Source organism: Chelonoidis abingdonii, chromosome 16 (genome assembly GCF_003597395.2).
Source record: "Chelonoidis abingdonii isolate Lonesome George chromosome 16, CheloAbing_2.0, whole genome shotgun sequence".
NCBI lineage: Eukaryota > Metazoa > Chordata > Testudines > Testudinidae > Chelonoidis > Chelonoidis abingdonii.
In genome coordinates, this window is record NC_133784.1 from 10,119,975 (window position 1) to 10,139,803 (window position 19,829).

The 19,829-nt window shown below is 47.9% G+C and overlaps 1 protein-coding gene across 1 annotated transcript in view; it reads left to right on the top strand.

Moving 5' to 3' along the window:
* ARHGAP22 (Rho GTPase activating protein 22) overlaps window positions 1–19,829 on the top strand; it is a 271,268-nt gene that overhangs the window by 200,666 nt on the left and 50,773 nt on the right. The window contains exon 5 of the mRNA XM_032797385.2: window positions 18,844–19,051. Coding sequence (XP_032653276.1) covers window positions 18,844–19,051 — 208 coding nt within the window. The remainder of the gene's footprint in view (window positions 1–18,843; window positions 19,052–19,829) is intronic.

The window sequence follows — 19,829 nt, forward strand, 5'->3', positions numbered from 1 at the left end:
GGAATGCCCCGGTTCGGCTGTATTAGGAATGTTGGGAGCCAGCGGTTGTCTCACTGGTAATGTCTCCCTTTCTCTGAGGCCCTGCCTACCCTAGGCAGAAGCATCCAGATCCTCAAGGGTATTTTGGTGCCTAACTTACATCAACATCAATGGGACTTGGGCAGCTAAATCCCTCTGACAAGCTAGGTCAAAGGCCTTGCTACCTATCTGACTGTAGTCTATGCTTGCTGTATCTGTACAGTGCCCTGGAACAGATGTTGTACCATGGGCACAAGTGTCCATTGCAACATCTAGGACAAGGCCTCTGCCCCAGTTCAGCTGGATGTAATCTAATGTGGTGCAGGGTCCCCACATGCAGCAGGATGCACTGATTCAGCTGCTCCTCCTAAGCCCAGCCCACAGTGCCATGCCCACATTTTCAGTTTACCTCAAAGACGCCCCCTCCAAGGGTGTCAGGAATCCCAGAATGCACCAGTGCAACCACAGCTAGAGACTGTGCTTTTAGTAGAGCCTGTGTAGGTCTGTTAGAGGCAACTTTAGCTGAGCCACACAGCAAACACTGCAAGAAAAACTGAGACAAGCAGCAATTCAATGCAGGAGATGTGTCTGTGACAGTGTCCTCCTCCAGGGCAGATGGCATCAGTGCTCCTGCTGTCGTGTGTTTGGGTATTTTTATTTTCAAAGTGACCAAGGACTTACCAGTCTCTTGAAATAATACCAGGGTGACATCTACACTTAGGGGTAAATCCGCTGGCTCTGGACTCAGCATTGCCAACCCTAAAGGAATCCAAAGATCTGCATTAAGGCCTCAAAAGCTCAAGATTTATTTCAAAATCAAGAATTTTTTTAATACATTTTGGAGTTTTTTTTGCTTGGCCTTCTGGTTTCTGAGCCTTTGAGGTGCACGCAAGCTTCCGAGCTTTCCTCTGCAACCACGAGGGCTAGAAACTTTTATGGGGGTTTTTAAAGAAAGGAAATCTGATGTTCTCCCATAATCCCATGACTCCAGGAGTTGGAGCTTTAAGAAAAAACACCAACTATCATCAGACTGAGAATAAATCATGAGAGGTGGCAACGCTGTAGACTGGAGCTGGATAATAAAGAAGGAAAGGCAGCTTCCCAGCTACTAGGGATGTCAATGAGAGCTGGATCAGGCCCTGTAACAATTTTAATATCTAGCTCTCATCAGTAGATCTCAAAGCACTTTACAAAGGAGGTCAGTATCACCATCTCCATTGTATAGATGAGGAAACTGAGGCACAGAGCAGGGAAATGACTTGCCCAAGGTTACCCAATAGGCCAGTGGCAGAGCCAAGACTAGAACCCAGGACTCTGAGCCCCATTGCACTACCCTATTTGCTAGGTCAGAGAGCCATAACAATTTAGTTGCAAGGAGTTGAATTCTTTTTTTTTTTTTTTTTTTTTTTTTTTTTAAATTCTGGTCGTTTCACTTCAGCTCATTGACCAGTATTAATTTTAAATCATGCCTAACCCCATTCTGGCTATCATGCCTGCCTGTTTTATCTCTGTCTCTCTTCCTTTCTCTCATTTATATCATGCCAATCACTAGGAGATCTAGTCGCTACATTTGTTTCTAAAGTATTTCATCAGGCTTTGAGGAAATGACTAAATTCACCCACACTCCTTCCCTGGAATCAAAGCAGGGCTCTTTGCATGTGGTATTTCAGCCTAGCTCACTATATGGGAAGACTGTAAACTAAAGCTGTCTCTATGTGTTTTAAGTTAACCAAATAATTTTAACTCCGCTTCACTGCCACCGCTCCTAATTTAAGAGACAAGTCTTATCAGTCAACACGTTTTAATATTTGAAACTGGGAAGGAAAAAAATCAGACTTTATATTAATATGTAAATATCCAGCCCTGGAGAAGGTTGATAGGATGTGAAAATGAATTATGCCAAGATAAAAGGGGTGGCTTAGCCACACACTTTCATCTTTGCTGATGTATTGAAGAAAGTCCTAAATCAAAGAGGATGGGGGACATGTTGGTGCGGGCACACGAACCGGCACAGCCTTTCAAAAAAGTATCCGAAAACTCCCCAAAGCTGCTGAGGATCCCAAGTCATTAATTGGAGACAGGTGCAGACTTAAAAGCCACACAGAGTTTATGCTTTGAAACAACTTTTAAATTTGGCCTTAAAATAAAATCCATGGGGTCCTGAGCCTGTTGGAGAAGGCTGGCTTGCTTAGGGCCCATGTGGTTTCTAAGATTCCCCTGGCTTTCAGGGCCTGGGATCCGTGTGTCTAGTCAGTTGCAGCCAGAACAGAGGTTTTGTGGAGCTCAGCTTTGGAAAGGAGTTGTGTGCATTGAGTTTGTTTGTGGCTGGTTTTTATTTTGAAGAGCAGACATTTAAAATGAATGGATACAGCTGGGCTGTGAAGTGTTAGCCAGCTTGATTAAAACTCCAGCAGACCCTGCCTCACTCTCTCAGAAACAAATCTCTTGTTTGCACCACTGCTGTTCATGGAGTTACTCTGCATTTACTCCCCGTAGCCAAGAGCAGAATCTGCCTGCTGTCGGGCACCTGTATGTGACTCATGACAGACATGCAAGTCAGACCCACAAATGCTGCTGGATGCCTCCTCTCCTTGCCACTAGGGGCGCCCTTCTCTTTCAGTGGAGAGTTGCCTCCAGTCGCCAAAGTCCTGGTGTTTTCTCCCTACTGTCCCTTACAGTGTGTTTGCTGCAGCACTGCAGAATGGTGCAGTGTGGTCTAATGGTTGCAGCACAGGCCTGCAGGGATGCATGGTACCACGACTTGTTGTGCAATGCTGGGTTTAGCTGCACCTCCCGGCATCCACCAAAGCCAGCTGTATGATGCTGCTTTGGCAGAGGGGAAGAATGAGGTTATCACTTCTGTGGGCATGGTAATGCTTGCTCATTTCAGCAAAAGCCAGTGACTATTGGCTGCTTTAAGCAGGGCCTGGCTGGCTGTTCACTTTCCCTGGGGTTCTTGTTCCTTCATTGTCTCACCTAATGAAGTCCCACTCAGGTTGGCTGAGGGATTGAAGCTAGGGCCTGTGCTCCTGAAAGCATGAGCCTCTATTGCCTGAGCTGAAAACCCAGGCATGGGAGCTGTGAGGCTACAGCTAAGTGTAGACCTCTCTGCTGGATCAGTGCTAGCTTGGCAGAGAGCCAGACTCTGCTAGGCTGGGTTACATGGCTATTTCCTTTCCTTTCTCTTCCTCCTGATCTCGCTGGACATGAGTGGCTCCCTGCTCCCTTGCTCTCTCCCCTCAGCCGACAGGGGCTCCAGATCCTCTAAGATAGAATCTGTCCAGGGAAATGCAGGAATTCCCAGAAACGGTGGAGCAGCTGAGTGACTTGCCTGGACCAACTGGGTCCCTGTGTCTGTGCCCTCACTGCTGACATGGGGATCGCCCCACCCAGGCTGAATCAATGACTCTGCCTTGCATGGAAGCTGTTGTATGAAGGCAAAACACAGTTATTCTGGAGTGCGAAATATTCCCATCAGATTCACATGCCCACTGGGAAGCTGGGCAGTTCAGTGGCTCGGACACTGTGATGGGATTTGTGGGGGGAGTTCAGCTCCTGGATTAGTCCTAGACTCAGTGTGATCTGGGGTAAATCATTTAAACTGTTTTGTGCCTCATCTTTTCCTTGTGTACAATGGGGATTTTCCGGTGGGACTGTTCTGAGCACAGAGTCCATTCATGATTGTGGGTGGACACGGTACTGCCGCGATACGGGCCAGGTAGATGACTCCTCTTATCTTCACAATGCCAAGTGGCATTACACAGCTGAGATGCTGCCCCGGAAGTGGAGGCCAGCCTCCTCTAGCATTGTTCCATCCATGTCTCTGTCGTGCAGGCACCGCGTGTGCCAGGTTTTCCTTCCTTCACACAGGGCAGGGAAGGGCACACTGAGAGGCGGGCTAAAACCCGGTTTGCTCCCTGAGCAGCTGCTGGGTGTTTGCCTTGCCTCCCGTATGTGCTGTTATCTCTGCACAGAGATACAAGTGGCGCCCGGCTAGTTTTATCAGTGTTTGTTCTTCCAACCCAGAGTCAGTATTGTCTGGTGGTGTGAGACAGACTCGGGCAATGGAAGAGGAACAGAGGAGGGGTCTGTCTTAAGGGAATGGATGAATTCAGAAAGATCCACCTGGGACAAGAAAAGACAAAATATCTGTGAGGAGGTTATGATCAGCTTAACCCCAATCAGTATTTGTAGCAGCAGAAGTAAGGATCTCCTCTTTCAGATAGGGAAACTGAGGCATGGGACTGGGAGAAGACTGAGTCAGGTATGGGGCCTAGCTATCTGCACCTCCCCCCACCCCCAAACATAGCAGTCTGCTCAGCATCTTCTTTGTCTCTCACATCTGCCCCTGGGATATGACAAGACCTGACTTACCTATGTCTAAGGTACCCCTATGGGCTCATTGTCATAGTGTCTGGGCACCTCACCATGTATTTATCCTCACAACACTCATGTGAGGCAGGGCAGGGCTGCTATCCCCATTGTACAGATGGGGAAACTGAGGCACAGAGCAGCCAAGTGACTTGCCCAACATCACACAGGCTGTCTGTGATGGAGCAGGCATAGATCTCTGGCTAGCACCCTCACCATGGGGCTGTCCTTCCCTTTGGCTGCTCTCTCTGATCTGTACTAGAGAAGAGACAAAGATGGACCCATTAATCAGACCCTGCATAGACTTCAAACGTGCAGAAAACATGAGCCCTGGATCTGATCATGCTCTGGTACACTGCAGAGGTGGTTACAGCTACTGGAACAGGGCATATAGACTCTTACAAGGGTAAGACCGTGCTTGGGGTGAACATCAAAGGGACTTTGACAGCCCTGATCCCTAGAGCAGAGGTTCTCAAACTGGGGGTTGTGACCCCTCAGGGGGTTGCAAGGTGGTTACATGGGGGTCATGTGCTTTCAGCTCTGTGGGGCTGACAACCCTGAGCCCCCATTAAATTAAATTACCCCCAGTTTTAATTTATATAGGGGGAAGGGTAACAGTCAGAGGCTTGCTGTATGAAAAGGGTCACCAATACAAAATGTTTGCAAACCACTGCCCTAGAGCTTACTGTCTGGAGATCAACCAGAGCCGTTCCATTTCTCAGGGCTTCGTGAGACACTCCTAGGTTTCTGCCCTGTGGGGTTCACTCCCTCCACACATATGACTTGTAAGATACTAGAAAACAATTAACCAAGGGCCAGGGTGGATTCTCCATCACTGGCCATTTTTAAATCAAGATGGGATGTTTTTCTAAAACATCTGCTCTAGGAATTAATTCAGGGAAGTTCTCTGACCTGTGCTACCCAAGAGCTCAGACTTGGTGGTCACAGTGGACCCTTCCGGCTTTAGAGCTATGACTTTGCAACTCAGCTCAAACATCCAAGTTTTGCCTGGCTCCAGACTGAGATGAGTGACAGCTCAGGAATATGGAAGGTCCAGAGCAGCGCCCAGCAGTGTGTGGCATCGTGTGAAGTGTGTTAGCACCACTCCATCCAGGGAAGGACATGCACCCCCAGAACCTCGGAGCTGAAGGCTGCCGGTGAGGCTAGTGTTAGTGCTCCTGCAAAGGGTGGAAACAATGAGCCAGATCCCTCAGGTGCTCTAAATTGGACTAGCTCTATGGCTTCCGCCAGCTGGGGGTCTGGCTCGTTGTCTCTTAGCTCATGAGGTCATGGGCACCAGGGGCCAAGAATGGTGTCTGCTGGGCAATATAGTAGCTTCTTTATATATAGTGGCAAGTATTGCCACAGTGCTGCATGTAAGCCCTTAGGGCCCATGAAAGGACAAGGGCTGGTACTGTGTTAGAGGGCGTGCTGGACTCTCCCACAAACCAGAAGCTCCCTCTATTGGCTAGAAGTAGTAGTACATGGCTTCTGTGCCGCGTGGCCTCTTCTGCACTACAACAGTTCTAGTAAATTATTAATATGACAGTAGCTCCTGATATAGGAGTGTTCTAACAAGATGCCTGAATGCGTATATGTAAATAAGGTGCCAATAGACGGCACTCAAGAATGTGTAGCATAGCACCTGGATTTTGTGGGACCAATAACACTTCTTGTGGCCTGCAAAGAGGTTCCTCTTTACATGGAGCTCTTAGCAGCAGCCAAAGGCCTCAGGCCCTATTGTGCTGGGTGAACACAGAAAATTACAATCCCTTCCCTGAAGATAGTCTGACTGTAAGCATATTTGTTCCCAAAAGAGCCCCTATTGCGTTACAAACTCTCATCAACAGGCTCGTATGTATATTTGCACCTCGACTGGAGACAATCAGAACTGCTGATCTCTGTTTGTTTGTTTCATATGCCCTTTACTGCTGATGGTGATTCTCCTCTAGATCAAGTATGAAAGAGCCATTCCTGTTGGCCATAGTGTGCCATTACCAAGTGATAACAGTGAAATCTTAGACAGCCACAGATTTGTTACATTGGACTGTTTAATGTCTCCCTCCAGCCTTGGTGGGGGCAGTGCCTGGGGGGCTGACTCAGAAGGGGAAGTGTCCCCCAACTGAGTCACCCACATCACTTCCTGCCACACTCTTGGTTTCCCGCACAGGCCTCCTCTGTGAGGTATCACCATGTTTGTGCTAGGTTTATGAAAGCTGACAGACTCAAAGCCCCCCTGGCTCTCAGAACAGGCCATGGCAGTGGGTGATTAATAGGTCAAATATGTACCTGTGGTGTTTCTCAGCTTGCAGGCAAGTTTTTTAATATCTCTGTGTTGTTTCTTTGATGAATATTGCGAGAATCTGTGTTAAAGGCGAAAGGTAGGTAGCTAGCTGCCTGCAGGAGGCAGATTTAACCCTTTGAGAGACCCTCCAATCTCTTCAGCTCCTCTAGGATGCTCATTAAGTGCTGGAAGCTCCTCCCCACCCCCCATAGTAGACTTCAGCTTTACAGTCCCCACCCACCTGCTATCTTTTGGGCTGCAGGTTTGTCTGCCGTGGCCAGCTCCGTCCTGGGACGCTGCTGAGATGGCTCAGGAACGTTTTGTTAACTTATTTCAACAGAATTCCTCATGTTCTGGTTTAGGAATGCCACAAGAAAGGGCAGCTTCCCTGCTCTTTCCATCCCCACAATGTCTGACTAAACCTCTGAACCTTCCAGTGCTTTTCCAGCTTCTCTGAGGGTCTTCCTTGCTTGCCGCTAAGGGCTCTGGCCGGAATCCAGCTGTTGCCCTTGGGGTGAAAGCCACTGTGTATCTCTGTGCTGTAACATTCCTGATCCATCCAGGCTCAGTGTCCACTTGGATTTAAGCTCCAGGAAGTTGTCCTCCTTTTTCCTGATTCCCAGGTTAATTCTGGATCACCTGGCCTGGTGGAGGAGGTACAGGAACTGCAGCAGGCAGCTCACCTGTGTACAGGAGTTTCAGGGGGAGCAGCAATGGGCCTGTTACTGATCTGATTCTGATCTAACTTTACAGATTCTAGGTGAATTGAGCATGTCAGTCCTGAGACACATTTATTCCTGCCTCAGCAGTAAATGCCACCTGAATAAGAATGTGTGCCGCTTTGTTGTTGTTAAAATAGCAAGCAGAGGCCCTGTTAGGCTGTGTATACCCCAAGTGAGAGCTCACACTCAAAACAGACCAGACAGATAAAGGGTAGGAAGAAAACCTAAGCCACAGAGAGTGACTTCCCTAAAGTCATATAGGGTGACCAGATGTCCTGATTTTACGGGGACAGTCCCGATATTTGGGGCTTTTTTTATATGGGCTCCTATTACCCCCCATTCCCATCCCGATTTTTCACACTTGCTATCTGGTCACCCTAAAGTCATACAGCAGGTCTGTGATTAGAACCCAGGTCTGACTCCCAGGCCAGTACTTTAGCCAGTAGACCAGCCTTCCTCCTGATTCCTGGACTCCTCCACTGGTCGTTATGCCCCAGACTGCAGCAGGGGGCACAGTGCTAACTCTGTGTTCTCTTCTCCACTACCACATCCACCCTGTGGGGGAATTCGACAAGGACACTGACTGAGCCAGGGGTCAGTCCTCATTTTCAGCATCAAGCTGGCCACTGCTGCTCAGTCAGGACATGTGGTTTCTCAGTGCAGGTCGGTAGCTTCCCCATGAGCAGTGAGTGACTCGACTTCGCTTGTCCCAGTCTCAGAGAATAGGATTTTTCCTAGCTGGAAAGACAGGGATGCAGTGGAGTTAGTTGCCCACAAATATCTTTAGCAGAAGGCAAGCTATGAACATCTTTCATCAGAGGATCTTAGTCTGGATGGAGAGCACCACTGGTAAATCAGCTTCCCTGCCCTCCGGTGAGCTAGAGAAGTATTAGTAGGCACAGAGCAGTCACACAGGGGAAGTCACTGGAAGAACTGGAAATGAGTCTCCACTGATACCCAGTTTTGTGCTTCCTTCTAAAGGGAAGGGAAGGCTGGCAGTTCAGAATCAGTTCACACATGGGAGGAGTTCAGGGCTCCCTTGTAAATGCAGATCTCAGAGGAATCATCAATATCTATTGCAATCTTTTTGCAATTCAAAGTGCCAAATGGCAGCCATTCCAGGCTCCCAAGCACAAACAGCTCCATAGCTGGGAAGAGTAGGTTACTGCATTGCATGTCGTGGTTATACTAGATTTTTGTTTTTGTTTTTACCCTATAGTCACCCTTCACATATAAGGACGGAGGTTTTGGTTGTTCAGTTATGCTTTGTGTTCGTTGCAATTTAAATTTAAATGTAAGAGATAAGACCATACATGAGAATTAGCAAATGGATTGGATTCTCTTGCTGAGCCTGAATGATGTAGCAAAGTGAAACGATGAATGTGAAATTGACTCAGCAATGAGAGGTTTATGGGGTCGTGCTACCAGCAGAGCCAGACACTCCTGAGGTTTGGTTTGGAGAAGCACTCCAATGATCACTCCATTCATTTCCCAGGTACCTAAGCTGCTGAGGTCTGGGGTTCTGGCAAGGCTTGGGGGCACTGGTTTTGACTGGTACTTTATATGAAGTGATCTACATATCACTGGTCTGAATAAATAATATTCCCTAGCTCTCATCTATTGCTTTTCATCCCCAGATCACAAAGCAAGTTACAAAAGAGGTCAGTATGATTATCCCCAGTCTGAATATGTCCAACTTCAACTTCCAGCCATTGGGTCATGTTAAACCTTTGCCTGCTAGACTGAAGAGCCCTTTACCAAATGTATGTTTCCCCATGTTATAGCATTGTGTGGAGAATCAAGTTTTCCAAGGGATATTTGCTCAGATCAAATCGCTGCCTGTTAATGTGAAAGGTATTTTTATGTTGCTCTCAACATTTCATTCTCCAAATATTTCTTCTTGTCATTGTTTAGAGAGAAGCAGACTAATAAGTGGCTAGTTTTGGCGCGGCACTCTGGATGTTGTGGCTAAGCAATGCTCAGGGCTGTTTATCATCTTTTTGTTTTCTCCGTGCAAACAGTTATAAGCTCAGTTCAGAGAATAAGCCGTGCAGAGTCCGCTGCAGTGTCATTTACTGCGCTGTTTAATGAGGCTCTTTCCTGTCATACTTCAGAGAGATGAAAAAACTGTTTAGACAGGATTAGTTGAGTCTCCCCCACTGCTAAGGGAAGATGAGCAGTGATGTTTAATAACCTTTCAATACTTGTGCCGTGTCTCATGTTTGTCCTAAATTCAGGTCCGGTTGACGCAGCTGAAAATCAGTGTGATCTGCTTATTTCAGTCAGCATGCAGAGGACTCTTTACTCTGAGGCTTTAATTTTCATTCAGACACCAGTAAATGGCTCCCTGGTCCAGAATACTAGACCAAGGCGGGGTGGAGTTTGGTAAGAGGATCTGTCCCAAACATCTGGAAGAGCAGGGAATAGAAGGGAATTGTTCTGGCCCAGGGAAGGAGGATTGCTCGATGATTTTCTGCTGAGTTTAGCAGTAAGACTGACTGTCATTAATTATTTGAGTGCCAGCTTTCTTTTGGCATAAGGAAGTGACCCGTCCACTTGAGTTTGACTGAATAAGAGATGGGCCTGAAGTGAAAATTCTGGATCTGAATGTGCCCAAACTTTGAGGTGAGGTCAGATCTGGATTAAAACTTTAAGACTGGGCCCTACCTCTACAACAGGGGCAAGCAAACTTTTTTTTTATTTTTTGGCCTGAGGCCGCATCGGGTTTTGTAAATTGTATGGAGGGCTGGTTAGGGGAGGGGGTCGTGGCCCAACCCGTACCTCCTATCTGCCCCCACCCGAGGACTCCTGCCCCCATCCAACCCCCCCTGGTTCCCTGATGGGCCCTTTAGGACCCCTGACCCCTCCCTGGACGTCCTCCACCCCATCCAACCCCTCCTCTCATTCCTGACAGCGCCCCCCACTCCTCCCCGGGACCCTTGTCCCATCCAACCACCCCTTCTCCCTGTCCCCTGAGTGCCCCAAGAACCCCTGCCTCTGACTGCTCCCTGCCGCTCCATCCAACCCCCCTCGGGACCTCTGCCCCCTTTCGACCCCTGTTCCCCCCCTGCCCATCACTCCGCACTCCCCTGCCTTCTATTCAATGCCCTAGGTGTGGCCCACGGGCTGTAGTTTGCCTACCTCTGCTCTAAAAAGAAGCAAACCAAACCCCAGGATCTTGCATCCCTGAATATAGCTGCTTGGGCTCAGAATCAGTTTACTTGCATCCCCCTGGGGAGCTGTGTGAAGGCAGGCAGGTTCCATTCCCATAGTGAGTTGGAGTGGAACCTTACCGCAGTTCCTGGGAGCTCAAAGTCCCTGAGTTCTGCTGTCGGTTTCAGGGTTGAATTTGGCCTGTGACAGATGCCAAGCTAGAAACCTGCCCAGGTTTTCGGGGGGGTTTATGAGCCTAAGTGAACTTCCCAGCAAGCCTGGGTTGAGTCTGAAGGCTTGTAAAGACATGTGCAGCCAGGTCTCTTTCCCACAGCTCTAGCCCCTACGGACTAACTGCTCATGAGTACATACCGGGAGACTCCACCCCCAGCCACACATAGCCCTGGAGATCAAGACTCTAGCAACAGAACAAAAGCAGCCCAGTAGTGGCAGCATACACATCCCCCCACCCCACCCCCAGCAACCCCATTCCCTTGGGGGGAGAGGTGGTCAGTCTCCATTGGAGCACCTAGTGACAGTTGTGATGGTAATTTGTATGCAGTGTTGCCAGCAGAGAGATGTGCTGTTAGCAGCTAGAAATGAACCGTTTGGAAGACAGTACCCAGGTCACTGAAAATACAAAGGGCTCTGGCTGTAGTTAGAGCAGGAGGGACTTGGTTAGTTTTAGCTTGGAAGGGAACACTTGCACCAGTAGGGAGCCTGATGAGCTAATGAGGTAACTGGATAGCTGTGAGAAGAAATGAAGCAGTATGAAAGGCCGAGGCAGGGGTCAGGAAGGGGACTCCATACAACTGCTGCTATGTTATGATGTACCTGGAGCATAAGCAGTAATAAAGAGTTGGTATCCTGGTAGACTGTGTCTGCTCAATTCCAAAGAAGTCCTGCCAGCCAAGGGTTCCAGGAGCTGAAGGGAGAACCTATTCACACCAGCTCTCAAATCCTTCTCATGAGTCTAGCAATATTGGGTGTCCTTCATCAATCCACAGCGACTGGGACTGGAGCTTTCATTTTGATTTAAAAGTGTTTCTTGCCCTTGTGGTGGCCCAGAAAAGCTTGGAAGTGTGATCCACATCCAGTCTAGTGTCTCAAAACCCAGAAGGCAAATTGAAAGAAAAATCTCATGATTTTAAAGACAATCTCATGGCAGTTTGGCCTTTGATTCACGATTTCTGAGTGCTTTGGATTGGGAATGCTGTATTCAACATGCACCCCGTCCTTATGATTTAGACTGAGACCTACTTCACGTGGGCCACCCAATGGAGATCAGAGGGTAACTGTGGCAGAGGTAACTGCAATATGACATTGTCCTGCTGTTCCCATGCCCCTGTACTGTACCTTGAAGTGTAGGGTGGTATCCTGCAGGCAACAGCTGGAACCATTAGACTCCTCAGTTCAGATAACATAAGCTGTATGAATGACTGTGTATATGCGATATTTTGACCCTAGATATCCAGAAGCAAATAGGCAGCTGCATCCATGGGAGTTCTTGGGGTGGGGGGATAGCTAGCCAAACTTCAGCACATCTCACAAGTTTGGGGTGATGGTGCTGGTTGGTTATGGGTCACTGACCTGCAGTCCTATGATCCATTTTTTTTTTTAAATGGAGTGAAATAAAGCTATTGTATTGTGTCCAAGCTCTGTGGGACCCACTGGTCAGTGTGTTGCACATTCTCCTGCTGTGCTTGATCTAGAGGGTGGGTGGATCTCTGGGCTCAAGCTGCAGTGACTTCTGCCTCTAGCCCTGGAGGTTGCTGGTTCAATACCTGGTGTTTGCCTTCACATTTGCAAACCCCTCCCTTCCCCATGTGGCTGGGCCCCTTAGTTGGTTCTGTTCTGTTGACTATCCTGCTCAGTGCTTTGCAGTAACATTGGGTAGCTTCTGTGGGGATGGCTAAAGCAAATAAAGCTATGGCTGGGCCTGCTGCTCAGACTCTACCATGTGAGAAGTTACAAATTAACCTAGAGCTGAGCAGATGTCCCGTGACTGACTCAGGTGGGGAGGGATGCATGTCTGAGGTCTAGCACTTGGGATTCAATCAAAATGTCAGATGGGGGCAACGGACTGTCTGTGGGGCAGCTAATAGCATGAAGGGACCAAGAGCATGGCATGCAGACAGCAACTGTTGCTGAGTTCCCCTGGCTATCAGGCATAGATCTGACAAGCAATTAGAGCATGAATATATTACACAGCCTATAGGGGATGCCTTTGTTAAAACTTGCGACCCATACTTAGCTGTTTACACAAGCTGCAGCATGGAGAGTGAGCAAGATCCTACCTGCCTGTCTGTCTCTCTTTCCACTTGCTGAGGTTGCTGGCTAGCTCAGCATCTCATTGGATATTTCAAATGCTTTCTGCACAAGTCATAATTAATGCCGAGTCGTGGAGCTCAGACCAGATGTGCCGCTGAGATTATCTCCCAGGGCAGACCGCCTGCTCTCTGCTCTCCAGCGTTGGGTGCATGGAAGGCTGCCAGTGCTGGGACTCAGAATGTGTCTGATGCCTGAAGTCAGGACTTTCTTTCTCTGCCGCTCCTGCTGTCTGACGCTGCCTGGCTTCTGCTTGAAGCTCAGTGCCTGCCATGTAGCTGAGTGCTGCACAAGAACCAGAGGTACGCAACAGTTTTCCAGAGCTTCCTGTTGTTATGGTTTCCTTTTGCTAGAGGAGACGCAGATCTTTGCATTAATACTTGGGTAAGCTCAGACAGGCTAAATATACCTTCAGTTTTTACAGAGATAAAACAGTGAGGAGGGTATGGTGTAGGGCCAGAAAGGCTGTCTTCACCCCCCAGACCCAAAGCTAACTGCTAAGGAGGTTTTCAGGGGAGTTTTTTGCACCTGAATGTGTGTGTGTGTGTGTGTGTGTGTGTGTGTGTATGTACATACATATGTATGTGCATGAGTGAACATGTCTTAACATGTATGGAGGATGGTCTTTTGTTGAAGGGTCTAGAACTAAGGAGATCAGAGTTCAGTTCCCAGCTCCACCAGGGATTCCCAGTTTGACCTTGGGCGTGTCTGATAATATCTCTGTTCCTCCAGTCCTGATATTCGCGTCCCTTTCTCCCACTCTGTCTGCCTTGTCTAGTTAGAGCATAAGCTCTTAGGAGCAGGAACTTCCTCTCTTTGTGCATGTGTGTCCTTGCACAATTTGGCCTGTAGCTGCTACTGAAATACTAATGATGTGCACTGGAGGGTGTATGTTGATGTATGCAAGTGAGGAAAACGAGTCTGTCTGTGCATGATGGTGAATGTGTGTTCATGTGTCCACATGCGTGGAGGTGAGCATGCATGATGGTGTGTGGAAATGAGAGGGGTGTGTGTGTGTGTGTGTGTGTGTGTGTGTGTGGCCGACCCTGTGCCCATCCATGATTTTGTGTATGTGAGAGTGACCGATCGGGTGGGGGAGAAATGTATGAAATAGATAGAGCAGATGTCCATATGTTGGTTAGCATATATGTAATCCTGTGCAAGCTCTTGGGTCTCCATGGGTTTGTGGTCATGTATGCCTGAGGCTGACAGCTGTGTGTGAGGATGCATGTCTGTGGTGAGAATGTATGTGCATGCAAGGGTGAGCATGTGTGTCTGAATCTGTCTCCCTGTGTGTGTAACAACACACATATGTTAGTTACACACATCTGCTTTGACCTTTCCACTCTGAGCGTTGTGTTCTCCTAGAGCAGCGATCTGAGCTAAAGGGAACCAAGATCTGCCTTTCTTGTTTCACTCTGTAGTTTAGTTGGGATAGAGAAGAATGAAACCAGGAGGAGGATGTATTTCCTGCCCACTGCATGTCTGAACAGCATGTTTGAATGCATAAGCACTGAGTGCCTGGAGCTGGTGGGGGAGCTCTTTAGACAGGGACAGAAAGCCAGTCTGTGAGTCAGTGCATCCTTGCTGGCTTGGTTTTCTTCAGAGATCCACCTAACTCTTTAAAGAACAGAGGCAGCGTGTTGGAACTCCCCGCCCCCCCCTCACCCTCAATTGTTCTAACCCATTTGCCTGGTATCTGTTGGATCTTCCAGAGATTAAAGATGTGGTCCCAGGCATGTTCTTTTACTGCTTTGAAACCAAACAAAAGGCCTGACGCTAGATAAGGATAGGACAAGAGGAGTTAACTGTTTGGGTGCCAATAGCTTTGGGCCTGATTTCTAGTCTAACCTTGGCCGGCGGGTCTATAGGCTAAGTGGCATTGGCTCTCACATCTGCTGGGATGGGAAGAGAGAGCAGCGCAGGGCAGTAACATCTTCCAGCTGGATGATCAAAGACTGAGAGCAAAGCACTGCCAAATTCAGCGGGAGCTGCAGGCACCGGTGATTAAAAACAGGCCTTAGCCTCCGGGAGCCAACAGATTGAGCTGTGTGGAATTGGCTCCTAGTTTTTGCTTTTTGTTTCAAAGTTAGGACAAAGCCAATCCAGCCTTGGGGTGGGGGAGGGAACGGGACCATGTGGCTGCCTCCTTTTGACAAGACCTTGTTGGGCAGGGCTGGATGAGTTCGGAGATGCAGAAGGGAGACCAATTCAAAGACAGTACTGTAGCACCTCGCTCTGTACCCTTCGCCTCCGTATCCATGCTCAGGCTCTGGATCTGAAAGCTCCAGCCAACACTGCCTGGGGGTGTTAACTGGAGGTCAGTAGCAGACCCTTGAACTGCTGTATGGTCTAGCCATTAGGGGCAGAGCATAGTGCAACATTGTGTATATGTGTGTGGGGTCGGGGAGAGGCCTCGAGTCTGTTCTGAAGCAGCAATAAAGTAGCTTTAATCCCATCCGCTCTGTCCAAGAGGTGGCCAAATCCTCACCTTCTTCCCAGCAGTGTCCATATTGCCTCTTTTCTTCCTCCCAACCCCATGCACGTAGCCAGAAAGAGAAAAGGCCCTGAAAATTATTGGCAAGTTATGTGGGGAGAGGGGGACAGGCAAGGAGGAGGGAGAGGGATGTGTAGGCATGGGGGTGGGAAGGGGAAAGATTTGGGAAGACAGGGCTGGTGGTAGAAGACAATCTGATTTCTGATAGAGGCTGGAGCTCCCTGGCAGGAAGACTGCCGTCCTGTGACACTGCCTCCGAAGTCTCTCATAGCTTGAGCATCCTGTGAACATGGATCCTTTCCCGGAAGAAAGCGATTGTCACACAAGATCCTCAGTTCCAAGAGGAAGAGGTGTGCTTGTGGGAGATAATGGGAGATGGAGCCTTTCATCTCCCAGCTGCTGCCTGGAACCTGGCAAAAGCCAGAATTGATTAAGGAAGACGGGGAATGATCTGGGGTGATTTTTGCACCCACTCAGCTGGGATCAAAAGTTCAACTCAAAACCAGGTAGTACTAGGAAAGGAAGCCTGGAAACTGGCTCAGAGAGGAGGCAGAGTGGAAAATAAACGGAGGCTGTGAAGGGAGCTGCAACGACCAACCAGGGGACAGAGTCTAGCAGAGTAAATATCTCTGCTCCTCTGTTCATAGCTAGTGAGCAGCCTTATTATTGGGGAGCTCCAGTAAGTGGAGATTCCCCTTCTGTGTCCATTTGTGTGTAGACAAAACCTACCTTCCTGAGAGAGGCCAAATGCACCCTGCTTGTTGGCAGCCTCAGCAGGGAAGTCAAGACTGTATAGGGCTATGCAGACATGCCCTCTCACCTGGAGAGTGGAGGTTGAGCTTTGGCTATAGGATAGTGTAGGGAAGCACGTTTTGCTGCTGCCCATGCTAAAAGTGTCAGGTGCTGTGAGGACTCTGGACACCAGAGCTGTCAGTCCGTCACAAAATTCAGAAGACCTCTTCTAGAACCACATACAGTGCAGAGTGTCATAGAACAGGCACTTCTGTTTACCCTGAGCTATAACACAAGAACAAGGGGACAGGACGCTCAATTAGTTTAAAAAGCAACAGCTAAAAAAGAGAGAGTAGTTTTTACAGAATGTATTGTTAACCTGTGGAACTCCCTGCCCTGGGATATTATTGAGACATATAGCTCAGCTAAGCTTCACAAGTGGATTAGACACTGATAGAAATAAGAATTTAAATTAGCATGGACACTGGCTAGGATTAGATTGACAAAGGTGATCGATCCCCATTCTTCAGTAAACTGATCACTAGTTGGTGTCAGCAGGGGAGTTCGTTCCTGCACACCAACCACGACACAGTAATGCACAATTAGGTATATTACTGAGGGAGGTTAACCCTTATTCTGAAGCCTCAACTCCTGATCATGAGCAGAAACAGCATCCTGGACTAGAGGGCCCAATCATGCACACTATTGAGGCATATCTTCCTTGAAGTCAGTGGGAAGAATCTCAGCAAGGAATGGACAGGATTGGGCCAAATATGGCTCCTATATCTGATCTAGTATGGCTGCTTCATTGAAAGACAGTGAATGGTGGTTGGAAGAACTTCCTGCTAGGAGTCCTGCACCTACCATGAAGGCATTAGTAAAATAAACAAGGAACATGAAGTCCTGTGGTTAATATTGGGATAGTAAGTGGGGTGTTAAAAACAACAAAACAGTCAGCATTGTTAGATTATGAGATCTGGCATATTATACTCTTATGCACAGAACATACCTGACGTTATTCTTAGGAAATTGGCTCTGAGTACAGTATGAACCTGGTTCTGTATGCTGTTGTATCTTCAGAGCCATAAGATTAATTATGGGTACAATGGAAAGTCTATTGACATCAATGGGCTTGGGATCAGGCTGCATATATGCCATGGTCTGGTTGCATCTGAAATTGAATAGGTTTGGGGATTATACCCTTTATCTGAAATCTTTGTTCTGAGCAGGGTCAATTGCTTGAATGCTGCTTCTCCTACGCCCCCACGGCCACATCTTGAGCAGCAGAACTAAGGGTTCAGAATGCATATGTTAGGCCACGCACCTGGATGGGGCCCTAGCAGTGGGGATTGACCCTGGGATCTTTGAATCTAAAAGCATGAGGCTATAGTATCTGAGCTAAGGAATCATGCTCTGTTAGCTCAGGTTATAGTAGGCCAGCCACCACTAGAGGGAGACAGAGTGCCACATGGTGTGAGTTACTTACATGATGCAGACGTGGCTTACATTTACACATGACCATACAGGAGCATACTGTATGTACAGTGCATTAGGGTGCATCCAATGTGTGGTAAGTAAAGGTGCTCATGACTGAATAGCGTGGGTAGCTGTTTCTTCTAGAAAGGCAGCTTAATTGGGTTTCCGATGGAGTGTTTCAGTTAATTTTCAGTGTGTGCGCAGTGGAACAGGTCCATGGAGAGGCAGCATTTCTCCATAGCATTCAGTGCTTTTGTGGCCTGCACCCCCAGAGCTCCCTTCCATGTTCTTTGGGTTGAAGGATTTGATCTGCACAGATATTACACTAGGGATTTTCTCTTGAAAAAACATGACTCCATTTATACAGCATGTGCATTAATTACTGTACAGCACAGTGCAGGACTGTCACTTGCTATATGTTTGTACAGGACTTAGCACCCTGGGGCCCAAGCTGGGTGGTGGCCTGAGGTGCTACTGCAAATACATGGTAAATAATCCCCGTGAAGGCCGCAAAGGAGACTGATTAGTTAGCTGAGATAGTTGAAAATGAAATGTAAAAGTAAAGGCCCCGGTCAGGAAGGATCTTTCACAGCAGCGAGTGTGTTACCACTAATTCCTGGGTCTGTGGCTAGGTCCAGCGTGGGTTATTACATCCTACCTGCTTACCGCTCCCCTGGCAGTGTCAGTGGGGAACATTAGTCTTCACTTCATGTCCCAAGCTTCATTTCTTTTCCTTGCCGTTAGGCTGGGTTGCTGTGAGCTGTTAAATAGTAGCTGTGTCCCTTCCCAGAGGTGGGTGTGCTCCAGCAGTAGATTCTGATGTGCCAAGTCAGTGCATCCATTTTAAAATGGGGCTTTGTTATCCTTTGGATCAAAGGTGCTGTGTCAATACAATCACCCGGTCTACTATGAAGATGGAGAACAGCTGCAAGTCATCAAAACCAATGATGAATTCTTTTATACCTTTCTTGGGAGGAAAATTTTTGCCCTTAGTTGGGCACCTGCCAGTGACCTCTGTGGAAGCTCTGGTTGCATATGTTAGGGCAGAACTTGGCCTATAGTATTTTTCATTCTAAGTAGAAGAAAATTTATGAATTTGTAATTTTTCCTGGTTGATTTTTTTTTGCTGATCCTAGTAATAACTGGATTCATGTTCCAGTTTTCCTCCCTTCATGTTAAATATAACTCCCAACCTGACCCCATCCCATCCACTGGCTTGTGGCAAATAAAAACTAATGCCAGGGTGCGTATCTCATTGGCAGGGATCTTTGGACAGCGATTGGAAGACACGGTGCAGTACGAGCGGAAGTATGGCCTGCGTCTGGCCCCACTGCTGGTGGAGCAATGTGTGGATTTTATCCGGGAGCGAGGCCTCACCGAAGAAGGGCTCTTTCGCATGCCTGGTCAAGCCAATCTTGTCAAGGACCTGCAGGATTCATTTGACTGTGGAGAGAAGCCCCTCTTTGACAGGTGAGTTGGTATCTTAGTTGCTCAAGGCGAGCGCCAAACTCTTGATAACGCACGTCTCTGTAACATCCCTGGCTTCTGATAACATCTCAGATGTGGCAGTCTTGGGAGATGCTCATTTCCGACTGTGGTTCCGTTTATTTAACATGCTGTCTATAGGCTAGTCCTGCAAGGTCCACTGGGCTCTGGTCCAAGGTGCTTAAGCATGACCTGAAATTTGAGCATGTGCCTAGTTGATGAGACTGCTCATGTGCTTAAAGATAGGCACACGCTGAAGTGCTTTTCTGGGCCAGAGTGCTCAGCAGCTTACGGGAGGATCGAGACATGGAACAGATGTCACATGAATGACACTCTGTCTGGGCAGAGTGTCTGACCACCTGTTCCCATAGGGTCCTCTCAACATGCGCTAGATCTCCAGCATGACTTAGGCTGGTTTTTTCTTACCTTTTGACTGGTCTGAAGTCTCGGTCAGAAGCACCAAAGGGATGTCCCCTGGCCATTACACCTGAAGTGTGGAGAGCTGGTTAACAATTTTCCACCAAAACAATTTTTTTTTTTTCAACAAAAATGGCCTCTTGATAAAAATGGAAATGTTTGCCTTGAAATTCCAGCAACTGGAACAGTTTTGGGTTGAAAACTGAAAAATGGCTGCTTTTGGTTGGGAGAAAATTGAAACATTTCTCCATGTACAATTGCCCCCCCCCCCCCCACTCCCAAAAATAAAAAGTCAGAGAATTTTGACAAAAATATTGATTTCTGGTTTTCTTGAAAATTGTCATGG